Source organism: Anomaloglossus baeobatrachus, chromosome 8 (genome assembly GCF_048569485.1).
Source record: "Anomaloglossus baeobatrachus isolate aAnoBae1 chromosome 8, aAnoBae1.hap1, whole genome shotgun sequence".
In the NCBI taxonomy this organism is placed as follows: Eukaryota; Metazoa; Chordata; class Amphibia; order Anura; family Aromobatidae; genus Anomaloglossus; species Anomaloglossus baeobatrachus.
In genome coordinates this window covers 89,687,189-89,709,177 of record NC_134360.1, presented here as the reverse complement: position 1 = coordinate 89,709,177, position 21,989 = coordinate 89,687,189, and the positions used below count along the sequence as shown (strand labels likewise).

At 51.6% G+C, this 21,989-nt stretch overlaps 1 protein-coding gene across 1 annotated transcript in view; it reads right to left on the bottom strand.

Moving 5' to 3' along the window:
* Positions 1–21,989, bottom strand: part of LOC142249912 (cytochrome P450 2D14-like) — a 180,606-nt gene that overhangs the window by 32,603 nt on the left and 126,014 nt on the right. The window contains exon 8 of the mRNA XM_075321889.1: positions 7,331–7,472. Within this exon, the coding sequence (XP_075178004.1) occupies positions 7,331–7,472 (142 nt within the window). The remainder of the gene's footprint in view (positions 1–7,330; positions 7,473–21,989) is intronic.

Genomic DNA, 21,989 nt, shown 5'->3' with positions numbered 1-21,989 from the left:
TTTATTTAAATAACTAAAAACAAAATGGGCTTCCCTGTATTTTGATTGCTGGACATCACAGTGCTGTAAAAATAAATCTTTAAAAAAAATGATGTAGCGCTCCGCGGTATTTTTGATTCTCAGCGCAGATAAAGCAGACAGCTATGGGTTGCCACCCCCATCTGCCTGCCGTTACCTTGGTTGGCAATCAAAATACAGGGAAGCCTATTAATTTTTTCTATTAAAAAAATAGTTAAAAAAAAAAAGACGTTGGGTCCCCCATTTTTGATAGGCAGCTAGGGTAAAGCAGACGGCTGTAGCCTGAAAACCACAGCTGGCAGCTTTACCGTGGTTGGGGATCCAATGTGGAGCTCCCCCCAGGCTCTTTTTTATAATTATTTTCTAAATATTAATAATTACACAAAAAAAGTAGGGTCCCCCCCAAATTGGATCACCAGCCAAGGTAAAGTGGACAGCTGTGGTCTGGTATTCTCAGGGTAGGAAGGTCCATAGTTATTGGGCCTTCACAGCCTAAAAATAGGAGGCCGCAGGCACCCCAGACGTGGTGCATCCACTAGATGCGCCAATCCTGGCGCTTCACCCCAGCTCATCCCGTGCCCTGGTGCAGTGGCAAACGGGGTAATAAATCGGGTTGATACTAGCTGTAAAGTCACCTGAGATCAAGCCCAGCAGTTTGTGATGTCATGGCGTCTATTAGATACCCAACATCATAAACTGTCAGTACTAACAAAAAAAAAATCGACAAAAGAAATTTATTTGAAAAAACAGTCCCCAAAACATTTCCTCTTTCACCAATTTATTGTAAGAAAAAAAATAAAGGGGTCCCACGACGACTCTGGACCGTCTAGAATATGGGGGGAGACACTCAGGGAACGTATCCCCCATTTTCTAGGAGTGCGGACCCTTCATGTGAGGAGTGTGGGTGCAATGAATCTGCACTCATTCTCCCCGGGTCCACAGCAGCAGAGTCCATGTCGTAATGGTTGCTACCAAAGCTGCAATGCCCTGCTCATGAGGTAAGGGCATGCCTAATCAGGAGAACTATTCTACATTTCCAAATATTGGTATTTGCTGATATTATTGCTATTCCACCTACTATATATTGGGGATAGGATCTTGGAGATGGAATACCCCTTTAAGTCAAGTTATCCAGCTGAATGAATACTTAACAACAGAGCTTGCTATTTAGATGTGTTTTCTTGTGGCGTATAACGAACTCTCATGTTTGGTAGTCGTTCAGCAGGGAAACTATAAAAGCAAATCCCTCCATTTGGAAATGTAGTATATAGCTTTCCTGATCAATTGTTCCTTACCTCATGAGCAGGGCATTGCAGTAATAATAATAATTTATTCATTTATACAGCGTTATTAATTCCATAGCGCTGTATGTCTTTGGAGTGTGGGAGGAAACCCACGCAAACACAGGGAGAACATACAAACTCCTTGCAGATGGTGGCCATGGTGCGAATTGAACCCAGGACCTCAGCGCTGCAAGACTGCAGTGCTAACCACTGAGCCACCGTGCCACCCATTTAGCTAACAGATGCATAACCACCACTCACTGTGTCTGAACACAGGAAGCTGAGCTGACAGCCGCTCTGTGCATGCGGCAGCGTCTATTGTGAAGGAGAGGGCCGTGGGGGGATCAACGCTGCACAGGTACCGTGGGACACCGGGGAACACCGGTGGGGTTATAGGGGGTGACCTGGCAGGGCCTGGGGAGGAGTTTGGTACATGGCACATGCGACAGAAATCAGAGGAGTAGGGTGAATGCGGCCGACGCGCTGCTGTGCGCGCGGCCATCTTGGATTTCTGGGAGGGCATCAGTGGGGGCACTTTGGCGACACCGGGGGACCGGAGGGGACCGGGTAGGAGATTTACCATGTTTGTTCATGCCAGATGGGAGATAAATAATTTTTTACCGGCACTGTCATTTACTGTAACGTGATCATCGGTGTACGGTGTATACCTGTGATCACGTGAGCGGGGACCGGAAAAACCGTCCTGAATCATGATCTCCAGGGTCTCAGCTAGCCCTGAAACCCCGGAGATTTTCTGACACTGGGGGGGCGCTATTCACTTATTTCTGCCTGCTGTTTATAAACGGCAGACCAGAATAAGGCTACATTCACACAACCGATCCATTTTTGTGGTCTGCAAAAAACAGTCCTTTTTTTTTCACGGGTCCATCCGTGTGGCATCCGTTTCCGTTCCGTAGACGGTCCGTATGTTACCTGTTTGTCATCCGTGTGCCTTCCGTTTTTTTTGTATACTGCAAAAAAAACTGAAGGAGGGAAAATACATACATTTACCCAGGATCCATAGCTTCATCCTACATGAGGCGGTCACATGTTCACTCCAGTGCCATTTTCTACTGCTTTTCACAGCGTAGAGCGCTCTGGTGATTTTCTTGTGCTTGTGCACTTCATATCAGTCTTTTCTGTCATTATAATGGCAGAAAGACACATAATGTCCCACTCTCCTGCATTTTGTAATTTTGCACCCTTTGGTGCCTTTCATGTGGCACTAAGGGGTGCTTAGCTTTGTATTTAGCCAAAAAAATGAAAATAAAAAATGACGTAGGGTTCCCCCTATTTTTGTAGCCAGCTAGGGTAAAGAAGACGGCTGCAGCCTGCAGACCACAGCTGGCAGCCTCATCTTGGCTGGTAATCCAAAACTGAGGGCACCCCACGCTGTTATTTTAAATTAAATAAATAATTAAAAAAAAAACACGTAGGGGTCCCCCCAAAATTGGATGACCAGCCAAGGTAAAGCAGACAGCTGGGGTCTGATATTCTCAGACTAGGGAGGTCCATGGTTATTGGACTCTCCCCAGCCTAAAAATAGCAGGCCGCAGCCGCCCCAGAAGTGGCGCATCCATTAGATGCGCCAATCCTGGTGCTTCGCCCCAGCTCATCCCGTGCCCTGGTGCGGTGAAAACGGGGTAATATATGGGGTTAATACCAGATGTGTAATGTCACCTGGCACCAAGCTCTGGGGTTGGTGAGGTCAGGCGTCTATCAGATACCCGACATCACCAACCCAGTCAGTAATAAAAAAAAATAGACGACAAACACATTTTTATTTGAAAAAACACTCCCCAATTATTCCCTCTTTAACCAATTTATTAGAAAGAAAAACAAATCCAGGTCTGCTGTAATCCAAGGGGTTGCCATGACGATCCACACTGTCCCAGTCAATGAAGAGCAGGATGTTCCCCATTGGCTGGGAGAGCAGTGCAGTGACCTGAGCTAACATCAATGGGTCAGCCCAGGTCACTGCAGGGCATGACAAGTGCTGCTGTCAGCGAGGTACATTACCTGCGCTGATCTCCTGCACACTGACTTCAATCATCTTCACAGCCAAGTATCGCGAGCGGCCCGTGACGTCACCGCTAGTCAGTCTCGGGTCGGAAGCAAGAGAAGGTGATGTGACAAGCGGCGGCCATGGAGGACAGTGACAGCGCTGAGGTCGGGACTTCATCACCGCAGGTAAGCCGAGCGGGACCATGTGTGCAGAGTGCCAGGTGGGCGGAGCCTAGTGGGATAATGTGTACAGAGTGTCAGGTGGGTGGAGCCTAGCGAGACGATGTGTGCAGAGTGCCAGGTGGGCGGAGCCTAGCGGGACCATGTGTGCAGAGTGACAGGTGGGCGGAGCCTAGCGGGGTAATGTGTGCAGAGTGCCAGGTGGGCGGAGCCTAGCGGGACCATGTGTGCAGAGTGACAGGTGGGCGGAGCCTAGCGGGGCAATGTGTGCAGAGTGCTAGGTGGGCGGAGCCTAGCAGGGTAATGTGTGCAGAGTGACAGGTGGGCGGAGCCTAGCGGGGCAATGTGTGCAGAGTGACAGGTGGGCGGAGCCTAGCGGGGCAATGTGTGCAGAGTGCCAGGTGGGCGGAGCCATGTGTGCTGGCGGCGGAGTGCAAAGTGGGTGGAGCCTAGCGGTGTCATGTGGCGCTGAGGACGTCAGTGTCGTGGACTGCTTGGCTGGGGACAGGTGAGTGTGTGTGTGTGTGTACATGCCGCGTGCAGGAGGGGGAGGAGTGAGCTGAGCGGGGAAGTGTGGGCTTCCTGCACGTAACTAGGATAAATATCGGGTTACTAACCAAAGCGCTTTGCTTGGATACCCGATGTTTATCTTGGTTACCAGCTTGGCTCCTGCACACTGTAGCTGTAAAAAGCCCTGCTTTTTGCTGCTAGAACCGTTCTCGAACGTAACTAGAACTATCGAGCTTTAGCAAAAAGCTCGAGTTCTAGTTCGATCTAGAACATCCCCCAAAATCACTCGAACCGCGAACTGGAGAACCGCGAACCGCAGATTTTTTGGTAAGCTAATGTCGGACAACTCCTTTAAATAAACAACCAAAAATACATATATAAATATAGACCGCAGTACAACAATGAGATGGATGATAGATTAATAAGCACACTGCATCTGACAATCATAAATGGATATGTGAAGCACCATGAGTAACAAATACAGCAAGGAACCAGAACTGCATAATAAGAGGAACATGAAAAATGAAATAGACAAATGAATCTAAATGCCAATCACAAACGCGTGGGCAGGTGTTTTGGTTTTCTCTCCCACCATGACTATTCCATCCATTCGCAGGATGACATGTTGTACACCTGAGTTCTCTAGGAGCTGGTATTTATTTACTCCCCTCTATGCTGATTTTTCAACTTATTTGTGGGATTTGTAATTGGCATTTAGATTCATTTGTCTATTTCATTTTGCATGTTCCTCTTATTAAGCAGTTCTGGTTCCTTGCTGTATTTGTTACTCATGGTGCTTCACATATCCATTTATGATTGTCAGATGCAGTGTGCTTATTAATCTATCATCCATCTTATTGTTGTCCTGCAAACTATATTTATATATGTATTTTTGGTCGATTATTTAAGTGGAAGAGAAAATTCCGGGGGTCTATGGTTGCTTTATTCTAAGCAAACCCCAGCGTGCATATTCACTTACAGTATGTGAGGTTTTAATTGGTTTTATACGGTAATTGTGGTGTTTTTGTCTTTAATAAAATGATTTATTTTTTATAATATTTGGTGATCCCATTTCTGACACACCTACTTTCCTCTTGTGTTCCTTTGTTCTGATTCTCAGGTGTGCCTTTTGGTTTGATCCCATCCACTTCAATTGTAGTGCCCTCATATCCATTTTTGGAAATAGGACTATACTCAGATGTTATCTGAGTGCAGTCCGATGGTTTCCATGAATTCTTCATTGACTAGCATGCCCGAATGCAATCTAAAGGCCGCTTTACACGCTGCGATATCGTGACCAATATCGCTAGCGTGGGTACCCGCCCCCATCGGTTGTGCGACATGGGCAAATCGCTGCCCGTGGCGCACAACATCGCCCAGACATGTCACACTACTTACCTGCCCTGCGACGTCGCTGTGACCGGCGAAACGCCTCCTTTCTAAGGGGGCAGTTCGTTCAGCGTCACAGCAACGTCACAGCTGCGTCACTGAACCACCGCCCAATAGAAGCAGAGGGGCGGAGATGAGCGGGACGAACATCCCGCCCACCTCCTTTCTTCCGCATTGCGGGCGGGAGGCAGGTAAGGAGAGGTTCCTCGTTCCTGCGGTGTCACACGTACCGATGTGTGCTGCCGCAGGAACGAGGAACAACATCATTACTGCTGCAGCAACGATATTCGAGAATGGACCCCCATGTCACCGATGAGCGATTTTGCACATTTTTGCAACGGTGCAAAATTGCTCAAAGGTGTCACACGCAACGGCATCGCTAATGCGACCGGATGTGCGTCACAAATTCCGTGACCCCAACGAGATCGCTTAAGCGATGTCGCAGCGTGTAAAGCGGCCTTAAGTATCAGATCAAACTAGGACATGCAACAATTTTTTGACAAGTGCACAGCCTTAGGCCTGTGACACACATCCGTGCCGCCGGCACGTGTTTGTCATTTTTTGCACGTACCGGCGGCACGGAGACACGTTAAGCAATGCTACCCTATTGTAGCAGGCACACACACGTAAAACCACACGGAACGTCTGTCCGTGTGCGTTTGTATGTGTGTGCGTTTTTCAAAGCGCTGACATGTCAGTGTTTTCTCCCGCAGCACGGGTGTCACACGGCCCACACCCGTACCACACGGGTGTAGTGTGGATGCGGTCCCGTGTGACACGCGCCGGAGAAAACACACGTGTCAGTGGAAAAAAAACAAAACATTACTCACCTTCTCCAGCCCTCCTGTCTCTGCCGCTGCTGCCTCTTGCTGCCGACCGCCGCTCATTATTCTCATTGAATATTCACTTCACTGCCTGGCAGCAGCAGCAGCGGGGAGACGGGAGGGCTGGAGACTGTATATCAGCACCACGGACAGCAGCGCGGACAGCAGGAAGGACCAGGTGAGTATGTTAATTACCGGTTCTACGTGTGCTATCGCGGATAGCACACGTAGAACACACGTGTCCCGCACGTACCAGAGACACGTACTTACCTGCACGCAACACGCAGGGGAAATACGTGTCTCTCGGCACGTGCGTGATTTTCACGTGAATGTGGCAGAGGCCTTAAAGAATAACATTGGTCAGAGGGTGATCCACTGTTTTATTGGATTGCACTCTGACAACAAATATGACTGTCTAGATCTGCCCTAATAGATAGCACTAAATGAACACTAAATTGTCACGAGCATAAATCAGCATAGAAAGCATGTAGTGCAATTCTTTCGATACGGGCCACATGATGCAAAGAAGGTACAGGCTGTAATAGGAAAAATGCAAAAAGTATGTCCAAGAAATACAATGAAAAGTAAATCCAATTTTATAAAGAAATGGGAAAAAAAGTATAACGTAATATGGATAATGGTAAAGAATAAATCAGGTGCATAATATTTAATACTGAATTAACAGAGATAGGGCTGGATTGGGCGCAGTTAGTGTAAGCACGGTCATGACAGTAGTTTGAAAGTAGTAGATTAGGAAGGGTTAACTGGTATTTCTGAAAATTTCGGTGTTCGAATAATGATTGATTGTCAAGACAGTCAGTGGTAAGGAGGTCAATGGTGGCCTTGGTTAATCAGGTTATATCGTGATGATGGAATAAAAGCCATTGTGGCCATTTATTCCATCATCACTCAGCGCTATATCTTTATTTTGTAATGCTGTAGACATTTTTCAAAACCCTAGTCAAGACCCGAAGTCTTTCATGTAGAGCGCTATGTGACTTCCATCTCGCAGTCCATCAAGATAGCCATTCTAAGAGCAATGGGTCCCAAGTTTTTTACTATAACCATAATTTATAACCCTAGCATATAAAATAAGACTGATAATAATAGGGCTTTCCTTACCTGCAGAAAATGGGATAAATGCCTCTCGTTTTTCAAACTTTCCATTCTCATCAAGGAAGTGTTGTGGGTAAAATTGTAAAGGCTTCTCCCAGACTTCATAATCTTTGAGCACAGAGGACAAGTTGGTGATGATAGTGGTGCCCTGTGGAGAAAGAAATAAAAACTATAAGAATGCTACAGAACAGTTGTGCAGAACATTTGTCTTTGTGACAGGCACAAAGCCCAGTAGTAAAAATAATTGTATACGAATGTGAACCAGCAGAATAGCCCCTTATCATAAAAGTACATTCCATTCACATTGTAGATGAGCTACCTCAATTCACCTACATCCTTTGAATGGTCCTGGCTCAGGAGTTGAGGCCACACCATCCACAGACGGGTATAACATACAATGCAATGGCCAGAACTTCAGAACGTCGAAATCACAGATTCTTTAACCCTCTCAGATGCTGTGGTCAATAGTGTCTGACTTGATTGCAAAGGTGGCACCTTCTGGGCTCAGCCACTAGCCTGGAGAGGGGAGTCCAGGAGGGCACTCCCTGCAGTTTAGGAGCAGGGGGGGACATTTGCAGGATTCATTTTACCCCCTCTCCAGGTGCTGCTGGTGGCTGCTCTCTTGACCTCAGGAACCCGACCTCTTTGGCTTCTGGTAACAAATGAACTGGCGGAGGTCCTCAGGGCAGTTCCACAAGAGGTGTTCCGTGATGAACAAACACAGGATCTCTGATCTAGTGGTGAGATGAAGCCCCTTAGTCCAGTGGTCAGCAGCTCTGGCAAGTGCCCGCCGGTGGTCAACCCAGGTGTCCTTTGGTCCCTTCTGCAGGCTCCGAATTTTTTGCGGTAGGAATCCGGAGTGAGGTTATACTATTGGATCAGGGCCTGTTTGATGGTGTCAGAGCCCTGATCTGCCTCAGTATGCAAGTCCCCAATGATATTCAGGGCCTTTCCCCTTAAAGGGCGGGTCAGGTACTTGGCCTACTGATCCTCGGCCAGATGGTGCTGCAGACAAGTCCGTTCAAATGTTATAAAAAATGTGTCCAAATCTCCATCCTTCTCCAGCACAGGAAGTCTCTCGGTTGTCCAGAGTGGATGACGGGGGCTTAAGCTGAGCTAGCTGCAGCTGGTGGTTACGCTCTGCCTGTCGATCTGCAGCCTCACACTCTGCCAGAAGCTCTGCCTGCCACGCTGCTATGAGGATCTGGTAGGTATCCTGGTCTTCAGCCATAAGACAGGCCACAGCAGCTTGAAGAAGGGTATCTGAGCCTGTCATACTGGAAGGATGGGTAAGAGATGAGCTGCCTACTGCAGACCTCGGGACTAAAGGCCGCTTTACACGCAGCGACATCGCTAAAACTATATCGTTGGAGTCACGGAATTCGTGACGCACATCCGGCCACGTTAGCGATGTTGTTGCGTGTGACACCTACGTGCGATCGAAAATCGTCGCAAAACCGTGCAAAATCATTTATCATTTAAATGCTCCCTTATTCCCAATTATCGTTGCTGCTGCAGGTACGATGTTGTTCCTCGTTCCTGCGGCAGCACACATCGCTATGTGCGAAACCGCAGGAACGAGGAACCTCACCTTACCTGCGGCCGTTGGCAATGAGGAAGGAAGGAGGTGGGCAAGATGTTCGTCCCGCTCATCTCCGCCCCTCCACTTCGATTGGGTGGCCGCTTAGTGACGTCGCTGTGACGCCGAATGAACTGCCCCCTTAGAAAGGAGGCGGTCTGCCGATCACAGCGACGTCGCTAGGCAGGTAAGTAGTGTGACGTGTCCGAGCGATTTGCCTGTGACGCACAAACGATGGGGGCGGGTACGCACGCTATCGATATCGGTAACAATATCGCAGCGTGTAAAGCGGCCTTAAGTGGTATGGTGCAGAGCGAGGTGATGAGTGGCCCACTACAGAGCCAGGTGGTGCGCTGTCCACTGCAGAGCGGATCACTGGCATCTGGCTCCTTGAGGACCTTTGGCTGTGCTCCTCCTCGCTATGTTCAAAATTACCAGGTGGGGCGCTGTCTACTACAGAGCTGTTAACTGGCGTTGAGCTCACAGAGGACCCCTGGTGGAGCTCATCCATGCTGTGCACAACACCGTCCTCCACCTCTTCTACTACAAGCACAGCATGTACCAATTCCATAGCTTTGCGGCTCCTGGTGCCATCAGCCATTCTTGCAGTCTTAGGTCACTGACACAGAGCTGCAACCTGATGCACCCACAGAACTTACAGTGTCTGCACTCTGACACTCTAGTGTTGAGCTGGTCTTAAGACCCAAGCAGCCACAGCTGCTACTGGCAGTCTTTAGTGTCTGGGAGTATGGGTCTCACACTCACACATATCTCAATCCCACCTCTGCTGCGACCAATATGTCAAGGACCGGGGGAGTCACTCGGATGTCCCTTGCTCAGTCGAGACCCTGTCAATCTATGACAAAACCGCACCTCGCAGCCCCACCCTGAGGTGTCTAATACATTGAGGCCACGTGAGACGACCTCTTCACTTCTGCCAACACATTCCGCACCCCCAAGGGGTTCATAAAGTCCACTTGGCACCATGCAGCACTGACACCTGCTATCCCCAAGGGCACAGGGAGGCATGGGGAGTGGAACCAAGTAGGCTGCACAACCTCTGGTGCGATAACCCAGCTTTCCCACAACCCCCACAGGCCGACAGGAACTTCCCACTAGACCCAGTGAAACAGAATTCTGACGGTATAGGACAGTGCGGCAGACTGCCACCAGTTCCTCGTTAGATATACGCCTGGTCTGTTAACAGGACTATATCGAGCCAGAAACCAGCCTAGGTAGCGTTTAAAACTAAGCCGAGCTCACAGACATCGGATTCGGAATCAAGATGAAGGAAACAGCCCATGATTAAATATATATTTTTAATTGCCTTAAGGGCACACTAGTTAATACACTATATACAGATGGGATTTACAGAATATATATGTTAGAAGTACATTTACAGATAAGATATGGATTACAAACAGAAAGGAGATGGGTCAATTACCTTATTCCTTGTGAATATGAATGATGGCTTGAACAGGGGGGCGCTGTAGAGCCACAAGTTTCCTGGAACTTCTCCCACGTGCCCACCCTTCCTCTCTTACCTTGCACCTTCTTCTTGCCTTTTAGCTGCTTATTTCAGTAGCACAAGCACACCAGCCATTATATGTGACTGAGTTATTAGGTGTGTGTATTGGTGAGAGTATCTTTGGCTCTGATCTTTCTTAACTCTGCTTTAGGCCTCCGACACACTCACGTGAAAATCACGCACGTGACGAGAGACACGTATTTACCCTGCGTGTTGCGTGCAGGTAAGTACGTGTCTCTGGTACGTGCGGGCCACGTGTGTTCTCCGCATGCTATCCGTGATAACATATGGAGAACAGGTTATTTGCATACTCACGTGGTCTTTCCTGCTGTCCGTGGTGCTGATCTTCGGTCTCCAGCCCTGCCGTCTCCTCGCTGCTGCTGCTTCCGGACGCAGTGAAATGAATATTAAATGAGAATAATGAGCGGCGGTCGGCAGCAAGTGACACCAGCGGCAGAGACAGGAGGGCAGGAGAAGGTAAGTTAAGGTTTTTTTTTTTCACTGACACGTGTGTTTTCTCCGGCGCGTGTCACACGGGACCGCATCCACACTACACCTGTGTGGTACGGGTGCGGGCCGTGTGACACCCGTGCTGCCGGAGAAAACATTGACATGTTAGCGTGTAGAAAAACGCACACACGTACAAGCGCACACGGACACACGTTCCGTGTGGTTTTACGTGTGTATGCCTGCTACAATAGGGTAGCATTGTTTTACGTGTCTCTGTGCCGCAGGTACGTGTAAAAAATGGCAAACACCTTCCGGCGGCACGGATGTGTGTCGCAGGCCTTATTTGCAGTTACAATATTGACTTGCAGCAACCTACATCTTGCAATTTTCTTCACAATACTGATAACCAGGAGCCTGCATGTTTTGGTCCTATCTTTTGTGGACTCCGCAGTGACCTCAACCTGTATATATTTTTTGGTGTGATAAACCTTGTATATGGTGATACTATTTGTTAATCATGGTTCTCATTTGACTGGATTTTTTTTACCCATACTGTTACTCCTTGCTAAAAGTTGTGTCCAGTATTAAGGAGGAATGGGGGTGTCAACTGACACTGTATTATGTTTTTAAATGTGTTAAAGACAGCCATGGATCCCCTGGGGAGGAGGGGCGACATGACCAAGGGGGAGTTAGGGAGTGATGGGGTTAATAGGGACAGTTTGCTTGGCAGGCCTAATATGGCATTAAGGGGTGGTTTAGCTTGGGAGGAAGAGGAGGAGTAGGGAAAGGGTTAGTCTGGGAGAGGAGGGGGTTACCTCCTCTTCTTCTTCCGGACGCCAAGAGATCAGCAGCACGAGTCACCATGGCTGATCTCCAGGAACTTCAGCGCCTGATTGCAGCAGCCATTGCAGCGCACGGGCCCCTGGCAGTGCAGTCCCACATCAGGGCTGCCGGGGTTAACCCGTCGGCGCTTGCCCCTCGCTCCTCCAGCCGTGTTGTGCGCCAGTCGCGGCCCCCCCGCAGGTATTCCCCGGGTGCGGGGGGGGCGAGGAGGAGATGCCAGAGCCCCTCCAGGGACCCTCCGCAGCGGGCCGAGCAGCAGCGCAGTCCGGCTGCTGCTCCCAGCAGCAGCGGGAGGAATCTGCGTTCCAGCCGCGGTGGTCGGGAGGTGGGAGTGGCCAGCGTGGGGCCTACTTCCGGTCCCAGCCTCCGGGCTGGAGTTCCAGTGACGGCAGCGGCTCCAGGTCGGGAGCGCGCTCGGCGAGGGAGGGAGGCCAGCAGTTCCCCCTGCAGTCGGCGGGGGGACCGAGGGGCTGCAGGCGGCGGTAGGTCCAGCGCCAGGGGGAGGTCTGTGGTGCCTGACCCTGGCGCGGCAGTGAGCAGGGGTGACGGCGTGAGCCATGCGGCGACCGCCCGGTCACTCAGGACCGCTGTGCAGCCCCCGGATGTGGCGGTGTCCCGTGGGAGCGGGAGGACCCAGCGGCAGGAGGCCTGCAGCGGCCCAGGAGGGCCAGAGGCGGCGACGGCTGGGATCCAGAGCTGGGCGTCCATCAGTCCGCGTCCAGAGTCCCCTGGCAGTCGGCGAGGGGGTGGGCGCGGGCGCAAGAGGTCGAGGCCTGGGGTGCCGGCGCGGGGGACAGGACGGTCTCCTGGGCTGTCGCCCCAGGGCAAGAGACGGAGCGGGGACGGCACTGCCCACGCGGCGGCCCGGTTTGGCGGCCGTGGTGGGGGGGGTGCCGCGGCGGCGCCCCCCGGATGTCGGATGGAAGAAGATGTCAGCGGCGAGGATGAGGAGGTCGTGCTGTCGGAAGAGTCGGATGGTCGGCAGACGGAGGACAGCGAGGCTGCGGTATCGGGGGACGCTGAGCCGCGGTTGGGTGAGACGGCAGCGGGGGCGGCAGGGGCTGCGCTGGCGGGGAGTGTCAGGGGCGGGAGGGCGGCTGTGGACACGGCAGCGCCCGGCGGTGTAGCAGTGTGGAGCCAGTTGTTGGGGCTGTTGCAGGGGTTGGCGGCGGTTGCCGGGGCTGGGGGGGGGCGGTGCAGGCGCCGGCGGCGGCGTGGGTGGGGACGACAGGTCGGGGGGCGGCGGCGGTGGGAGGGGGGGACGGAGCGGGCGCGGCGGAAGGGGGGGCGCAGGGGGGAGTGCGGCGGAGGGGGCAAAGGAAAAAGAAAAGGAGAAGGAGGATGAGGTGGTGCGCCTAGATGATAGGGCTAAAAGCGAAGTTTATGTTTGTTTTGAGGGCCCGCTGGGGGCTCATTTAAAGAAGGAGGTGCGGGAAAAAATTTGGAAAGGGGAATATGTGGAGATTTTTTCTCTGCTTCCCCTGGAGAAATTTAATTTGGATAGGGTTAAGCCGAGCGACTCCAAAAAGGAGAAGGACGAGGAGGAAAAGCGCCGTTATAGGCTTATTCCTCGGACTTTTGCAAACTGGTTGCAAGCGTTTGCGATTTTGGCGAGCGTGGTCGGGGAAAAGGAGTCGGAGCATTGTTCGGCCTTGTTTGGTTACATGGATGCGATAGGGGAGGCTTATCGGGTTTATGGCGGGCTGGCGTGGCTGCGTTACGACGAGCAATTCCGACAGCGGAAGGCGTTGCGGCCGGATATGCGATGGGACCATAAGGATATTTCCTTATGGATGCGACTGATGTCGGCACCGACTCAGCCCTTTCGGGGGGGTGCCGGGGGACCGGGGGCCGGGTCCCCGGCAAGTCAGAAAAAAGGTTTCTGTTGGCAATATAATGAGGGGCAGTGCAGGTTTGGAGCGGCATGCCGGTTTAAGCATGAATGCTCAGGTTGTGGGGGAGGACATAGCTTGTCCAAGTGCTTTAAAAAGGGGAAAGGAAAAGCGGGTGACGGGGTTGGAAAAAGGGATGACGCCGGTGAAGGTAGAAGCGATGGCCCCCTTTTTAAATAGGTATCCGGACGGCGAGGCAGCGGCGTTGTTATGGTTTGGTTTTTCTGACGGTTTCCGTATCCCGTCGGCTGTTAGTCCATCGCCCCCGCCGTACCGTAATTTACGTTCTGCTCGGGATCATGCGGATGTGGTGGATAAGAAGCTGAGAAAGGAGGTGGTTTTGGGCAGAATGGGCGGTCCTTATGACGCCCCGCCGTGTTCGAAGTTGGTGGTTTCGCCGTTGGGGGTTGTGCCGAAGAAAGAGCTGAACAAATTTCGGCTTATCCATCATTTGTCTTACCCAGAGGGGTTATCGGTGAATGATGGCATTGCACCGGAGTTAGCGGCGGTATATTATGTGTCGTTCGACAAGGCGTTGGACCTGGTCAGGGCTGCGGGTCGGGGTGCGTTGATGGCAAAGGCTGATGTGGAAGCGGCGTTTCGGTTGTTACCGGTTCATCCAGATAGTCAGCATTTGTTAGGTTGCTGGTGGGATGGCAGTTATTATGTTGATCGGTGTTTGCCAATGGGTTGTTCAATTTCGTGTTCGTATTTTGAGGCGTTTAGTTCGTTTGTGGAGTGGGTGGTTCGGGATGTGTCTGGGCTTACGTCCATTATTCACTATTTGGACGATTTTCTTTGTGTGGGGCCGGCGGGTTCAATGGTTTGTGCGGGGTTGTTATTTGCGTTGCAGAAAGTCGCAGACAGCTTCGGAATTCCCTTGGCCCCCGATAAGACGGAAGGCCCGGCGCCTGTGATGCGTTTTTTGGGGATTGAGATTGATTCTATTGCCATGGAATGTAGGTTGTCGGAGGAGAAGGTTCGTGATTTGAGGGCCGCGGTGGCAGGGGTGAAGGCGGCAAAGAAGGTGCGGCTTAAGGTGGTGCAGTCCTTGCTTGGGAAATTGAATTTCGCTTGCAGGATTATGCCGATGGGGAGAGTTTTTGCGAGACGTTTGGCAACGGCGACGGCAGGTGTGCGGTCGCCGACACATTTCGTGCGAATCACGAAGGCGATCAAGGACGATCTTTTGGTATGGGATCAATTTTTGCAGTGTTTCAATGGCCGGGCCCTGGTGATGGAGAAGGTGGCGTCTAACGGGGCGTTACAGCTGTTCACCGATGCGGCTGGGTCGGCAGGGTTTGGGGCCGTGTTTCGAGGTCACTGGTGTGTGGGTCGGTGGCCACAGGCGTGGCGGGAGAGCGGTTTGGTCAGGAATTTGGCTCTGTTGGAGCTATTTCCTATCGTGGTAGCAGTGGAGCTGTGGGGGTCGCGTTTTGCCGGGAGGAAGGTTTGCTTCCATTGTGATAACCAGGCGGTGGTGTTTGCTATTAACAACTTGTCGGCTAAGTCGGAGCCAGTGGTGGTGTTTTTGCGGCATTTAGTGTTGAGATGTCTGCAGCTGAATGTACAGGTGGTGGCAAAGCACGTTCCGGGAGTTGACAATGGGGTGGCTGACGCTTTGTCTCGTTTTCAGTTCAGCAGGTTTCGGGCGCTACTGCCTTGGGCGGACGAAGTCGGAGTGGAGTGTCCCGTGGATTTATGGAATCTGGTGAGGCGGTGATCTCAGAATTGATTCGGAATTCGGTGACTGAGGTGACTTGGTGCCGATATGCTAAGGTGTGGGCTGAATGGGAGGAGTTGCTGGGTCGGATGTTTGATGGGGTAAGCGTGGATTACTTGGTGGAATTACTGGCGTTGGTGAGTGTGGATTTCTCGGCCGGGCGATCGGCGTCGGCCGTGGCGCATCGGGTGGCGGCGGTGGCGTTTTGGTTAAAAATGAGAGGGGAGCAAGATGTTTCGCAGGATTTTCGGGTTCGACGGGCCTTGCGGGGGTTCCGCCGCGGTGTGCGGGAGAGGGACAAGAGGCATCCCGTATCGTTTGGTTTGTTGAGGCGGTTGGTGGGGGGCCTGAGCGGCATTTGTGAGTCGGTTTACGAGACTGTTTTGTTTACAACAGCTTTCGGTCTTGCTTTTTATGGGGCTTTCCGGATCGGTGAGTTGGTAAGCCCGTCCAGGGTGACAGGCGGCGGGTTGCTGCTTGAGGATGTGCGAGTGGGCGGTGATCAGGTGGAGTGCCGGATTAGTCGGTCGAAAACGGATCAGCTGGGTCGGGGTAGGTTGGTGGTGTTATACGCGGTCCCGGGGGAGGAGTTGTGCCCAGTACGTTTGGTGGAGCAATTCATGGCCGTGAGGGGAGGTTTACCGGGCCCATTTTTGCGGCACGTGGATGGGTCCTTTTTATCAAGGTTCCAGTTTGTAGCGATTCTGCGGCGAAGTTTGCGGAATGTGGGGGAGCGCCCGGAGGATTTCGGGTCGCATTCCTTTCGGATAGGGGCAGCTACGGAGGCCGCTCGTTGGGGGCTTGGAGATGAGGTGGTAAAGCGTATTGGTAGATGGGAATCTTCTTGTTTTCGGCGGTACGTGAGGCCGCAGCTGTTGTAGCATTATGGTAACTTTGGTCTAGGTACAGGTGGTTTGGTGGTTTGGAAGTGGTTTTTATATGTAAAAAAAAAAAAAAAAAAAAAAAAGAGGGGGTAATGTACAAGTGTTAGAGGACGGGGGTAGAATGGGTTTTTCTGAGAGGCGTTGATGGTGGTGATGTTATTGGTTTTAATTTCTGTTTTCGTTGTCTTTCTTTGTTGTAGGGATGTGCCTAATCTGGATTCTGGGGCATTCCTTCGTGTTCTGGGGTGCTCGGCGGGCGGCGGTTCGCCCGAATGGTCGGCAGCTAGGGCTGGATAGAGGGCAGGCGACTGTTCGGTGGATCGGTGTTCGGGGCATGGAGTGGGGCAGGGTGGTCCCAGAATTTGGTCGTTATTGTAAGGTTGACCGGCCTCCGGATGTGCTGGTATTACACGTAGGAGGTAACGATCTGGGAGTCCGAGCGTCACGGGATCTGATCCGGGATATAAAGATCGACTTACTGCGGTTGTGGAAGCAGTACCCGGGTTTGATTGTCGTGTGGTCAGACATGGTGACCAGGTTGTCATGGAGGGGGGCTCGGTCGGTGGAAAAGGTCAATAAGGCCAGGGCCCAGGTGAATCGTGTGGTTGCCAGGTTTGTGATCAGGAACGGTGGGATTGTGGTGAGGCACAGGGAGTTGGAGCCGGCAGATTGGCGGTTTCGGAGGGGTGACGGAGTGCACCTCAACGACATTGGAGTGGATTTATGGGCATTGGGCCTGCAGGATGGTGTTGAGCGAGCTTTTGGTGTGTGGCGGGTCCAGGCCACGTAAGGTGTCACGTGGTCTGTCCTGTGGCGGGGGGGGTAGGTCTGGTCCAGAGGTTGGAAGTGACTGGTAACTGGACCGGGAGTCATTGTCTCGGTATGGGGGTGTTGTCGGTATTGTCTGCCAAAGTGTGGGGGTGTCAATCCGTGGGTGATTGGCACCTCGTCTCTGGGTCGGTGTGTTGCGGCCAGGGGCAGGGGGAGTAGTAGTTATGGACTGGGCCTGCCCCCGGGAGGGTCATGTAATTGGCATTGTCTATTGTTATATGTGTGTTGTTTTGGGTCGCCCGTTGGACGGCGTCCCTAAGGTGCTTAGTTTGTGAACAATAGGCAATAAAAGGCTGCTGTGGCCATTTGAACCAAGTCGCATGCAGTCCGTGTGTTTATTTATAGTATAAGGGGTTTGGTAACACAGACATCACGACCGGAGAATACTCCCTCAGCTGGTCAAGACAGCCATGGATCCCCTGGGGAGGAGGGGCGACATGACCAAGGGGGAGTTAGGGAGTGATGGGGTTAATAGGGACAGTTTGCTTGGCAGGCCTAATATGGCATTAAGGGGTGGTTTAGCTTGGGAGGAAGAGGAGGAGTAGGGAAAGGGTTAGTCTGGGAGAGGAGGGGGTTACCTCCTCTTCTTCTTCCGGACGCCAAGAGATCCCCGCCCACCCTCCCTTTTTGTGTTGTCATCTGGGGGACGTGGTTTGGGATGTTGGGATGCTATTTGTCACAGCGGCGGGGGGGGTAGGTCTGGTCCAGAGGTTGGAAGTGACTGGTAACTGGACCGGGAGTCATTGTCTCGGTATGGTGGCTCTCGGTTCCGGGATGTGGCAGGCACGGGGTTCTGCCAAAGTGTGGGGGTGTCAATCCGTGGGTGATTGGCACCTCGTCTCTGGGTCGGTGTGTTGCGGCCAGGGGCAGGGGGAGTAGTAGTTATGGACTGGGCCTGCCCCCGGGAGGGTCATGTAATTGGCATTGTCTATTGTTATATGTGTGTTGTTTTGGGTCGCCCGTTGGACGGCGTCCCTAAGGTGCTTAGTTTGTGAACAATAGGCAATAAAAGGCTGCTGTGGCCATTTGAACCAAGTCGCATGCAGTCCGTGTGTTTATTTATAGTATAAGGGGTTTGGTAACACAGACATCACGACCGGAGAATACTCCCTCAGCTGGTCATGGGTGTTTTTTGACTTGTGCAGATTTTCAATGTGTATTTAATAAATATTTTTGACATGACCTTTTCACGGTGTGGTGATACCATTATATATTACTCTTCTCTTGTTTGTTTGCCTAGCATATATGTGTGTCGCCCAGGGCTATAGGGTACTCGGTCCCGGGCTGTATATGTACGGGGATGCTGTGTCACGGTTGTATAATGGCCGATGTCCGGTTCTGTGACCTCAGCCATGCGCTTTTTAATGGGGAGTATATACAGGGGAATTGAAAGATTTTGTATTGTGACACCACCTGTGGGTTGCAATTATGGTGATGGAACCGCTGCTGCACAGTTTGTTACCTCTGGGGCTGATGGTGGTGGCAGCCGGGCTGGTATGCCCTCCGCAAGTAGGGCTGGTTCCCAGAGGATGAATGGAGGGGTACGTCACAGAAAGAAGGGAGACCACACGGCGGGGATGCAGTGCAACTTCTGTTTACTCACAGTGATGTTGAGCTGTGGCCTTGAGGACAGCTGGTTCAGACCCCTGGTCCCTTTTGTCCCAGTGCTGGTGTAGTGACCTGGTAGTCTCTTTCGCCGGCACCTCTCACTTGTTGGTGGGACCTCATAGCCTGGAGCGTTTGTGGGTCCCTTACTGTCTGTCGGCAGTCTCTCGTCCGTATGGCAAGCAGTGCGAACCCTGTAGGGTTGGTGTTCTGTTCCGGTCCCTAGCTCAAATTTTACTGCTGGTGCCCCCGGATTCTTGGGTCAGTGAGGTCTGTGAAGTTCCCCTCATTGTGCAGGTATTTGTCAGGTTGCCTGAAGCTGTTGCCTGACCTAGGGCCCTGTGCCCCGTCGGTGCTCTGGTTCCAGGGGTACCTGACTGTACCCTCCCTGGCAACCACTCTCCTTTGCCACCTCAGCCACTGTTACACGACCCAGTCTGGAGACACGTCCGTCCACTTCAACTGTCACTACCAGACTCCCTTTCTGAGTGTCTGTCTGTGTCTGTTTTTCACCTCCCACCAGGCTGCCTTCTAGTGAACTGGACTGGCTCCGTCTCTAGCTGGCCATCCATTGGGTCCTGGACTAGTCAGTCATCCCTAAGGAGAAGTGGGAACTGGGGATGTTATTGTGTTTTGTTGGTACTGGCACGGGACTTCCAGGTCCCTTGGGGTAGGCCCTGCCTCATTGTCAGAATGCAGTACCTAGTAGTGCCCTGAGGGGTTCAGGGGCGCTACATATTTACTATTGGTGATTCCCTATTTATTAAAGTGGTGCCCTCCTGCTGGTTTATTCTGTTATGTCAGAAGTACATTTACAGATAAGATATGGATTACAAGCAGATATGCAGATGGGTCAATTACCTTATTCCTTGTGAATATGAATGGTAGCTTGAACAGGGGGGCGCTGTAGAGCCACAAGTTTCCTGGGACTTCTCCCATGTGTATCGCATGAGGCCACCCGGAGACAAACAACACAAAATGTCTGCACTGAGGTTATGAATCTGGCCACCTTGCATGTCCCCTCCCACCTGTGACCTCAGATTTGGCTGGACATGGGTGTGCCTCTTCCCTTCCAGGGAACGTATGGATTTCAGTTTTCCTTCATAACTCTGCCCCCGAGTGTCCCACATGGAATATATGAATATTATATTTCCCACCAGGATCTTATCTATCCATAGATAGGAAATATGATATGTCTGGGGGCTTCCTACGCCTAGTTATTAATTGAAGGCTCCGCATATCTTGGAATTTATCGCAAAAGTGTGTGATGTGCGTCTTGCTGTCAGGAATCTGAAAATCTTATTTGTGGGAGCAACGTGTTCCTCGATAGTGTAACTCTTTCAGTGGCTCCTTTTGGTCTAGCTTTTCCCTTGAGGCTCGGTCATGCAGTTCACCTCCTACCTCCTGAGCAGGACAATTCACTCAGCAGGAGGGCCTTCTCTGCTCAGGAACTGTCAATTGGATTTGTCACCTTAATCAGGTGCTGAGTAGATCTGAGGGGATTCTTTGCTAGAGTACAGGGGTGGGGGGGGGGGGGGTAATTATACAGGGACAGCTGACTGACCTTTGTCATAATTTTCATCATATTCCCCAGAATATCCTCACACTTCCATTTTCTTACTATTGGACAAACAGTTGTCTCCTTCTCGCTCAGCATCTTACTTATGGTTTTGTAGCCCATTCCAGCCTTGTGCAGGTATATGATACGATACGATACGATACGATACACTTTATTGATCCCGTGGGAAATTATGGTATCACAGAAGCACAACTTAAATCATAACATGAATTACATAATTGACAAGACAGTAGAGTTGACAGAAGAACATTATACATTAGATTAGGACATACACAGCGGGTGAACTGAAAGTAGAAAAAAAAAAGTAGACATTCACTTTGATGATTTAACACTAATGTTATTGTTGTACATTCCCATAGCAGTTGGCACAAATGATTTCCTATATTTTTCCTTCTTACACCTCAGAAGGATTAGCGGTTACTGAAGGTGCTCTTCTGTCTCATGAATAGCTCATATAATGGATGTGCATTATCTATATATATAATTGCCTTATTCTGTCTGTCTGTCTGTCTGCCTATCTGTCTGTCTATCTGTCTGTCTGTCATGCTCCGAAATTGTGTCCTTACGGTGACACAAAGCTGATTGGCCGCTGGGCTTGCCATGGCCCCGCCCCCCCACACGGATTGGCCTCTCGCCCCGGCTCTCTGCAGGCCCCGCCCCCCTCACGCAATGCACGCTCGCTCTGGCCCAACTGACAGGGAGCTCCGATTCCCAGGTGAGTACACACACACATCAGATCACACTCACTCTCACACTCACTCTCACACACACCTCACACATCACAACATGCTGGGATATCGCTTGCTTCTACACCGGCTCCGTCAGGATCCCGCCAGCGCCAGACATAACCTTGCGATGCTGGGATCTTGACGGAGGCCGTGAAAGCTGGTAACCATTATAAACATCGGGTAACTAAGGTCCCTTAGTTACCCGATGTGTATCATAGTTACCAGTGTACACCGGCTCCCACTCACTCTCACACACACCTCACACACACATCACATCGCATCCACACATCAAGGTCCTGCAGCTGCGGAACATACACACACATAACAGCACACACACACACACACACACAAATCAGATCACACTCACACACACCTCACACATCACATCGCATCCACATACTCACAACATCCTGGGATATCGCTTGCTTCTCGGCAGCGATACTGTGCAGTTGTGAGCTTCCAGGACCTGCCGGGGGATCACATGGCCAGAAGCATGTGATATCCCCGGATGTTGTGAGTATCAGCGCGTATGTGCAATATCGTCAGTGTGTGTGTCTTTGTGAGTGTATGCGATCGGGTGTGTGTGAGTGGATGCGATCGGGTGTGTGTGAGTGGATGCGATCGGGTGTGTGTGAGTGGATGCGATCGGGTGTGTGTGAGTGGATGCGATCGGGTGGGTGTGTGTGGGTGTGTGTGAGTGGATGCGATCGGATCTGTGAGTGTCGGCAGAGGAGCACGGCGTGCTGGAGGAGGCTGAGAGGACAGAGGCTGATCCTGGGGAAGGCTGGGATGGGGAGGCTGATGCTGTAGACGGAGAGGCTGATGCTGGGGACAGAGAAGCTGATGCTGAGGACAGAGAGGCTGATGCTGGGGACAGAGAAGCTGATGCTGGGGACAGAGAGGCTGATGCTGGGGACAGAGAAGCTGATGCTGGGGACAGAGAGGCTGATGCTGCGGGAGGCTGATGCTGGGGACAGAGAGGCTGATGCTGGAGACAGAGAGGCTGATGCTGGGGACAGAGAA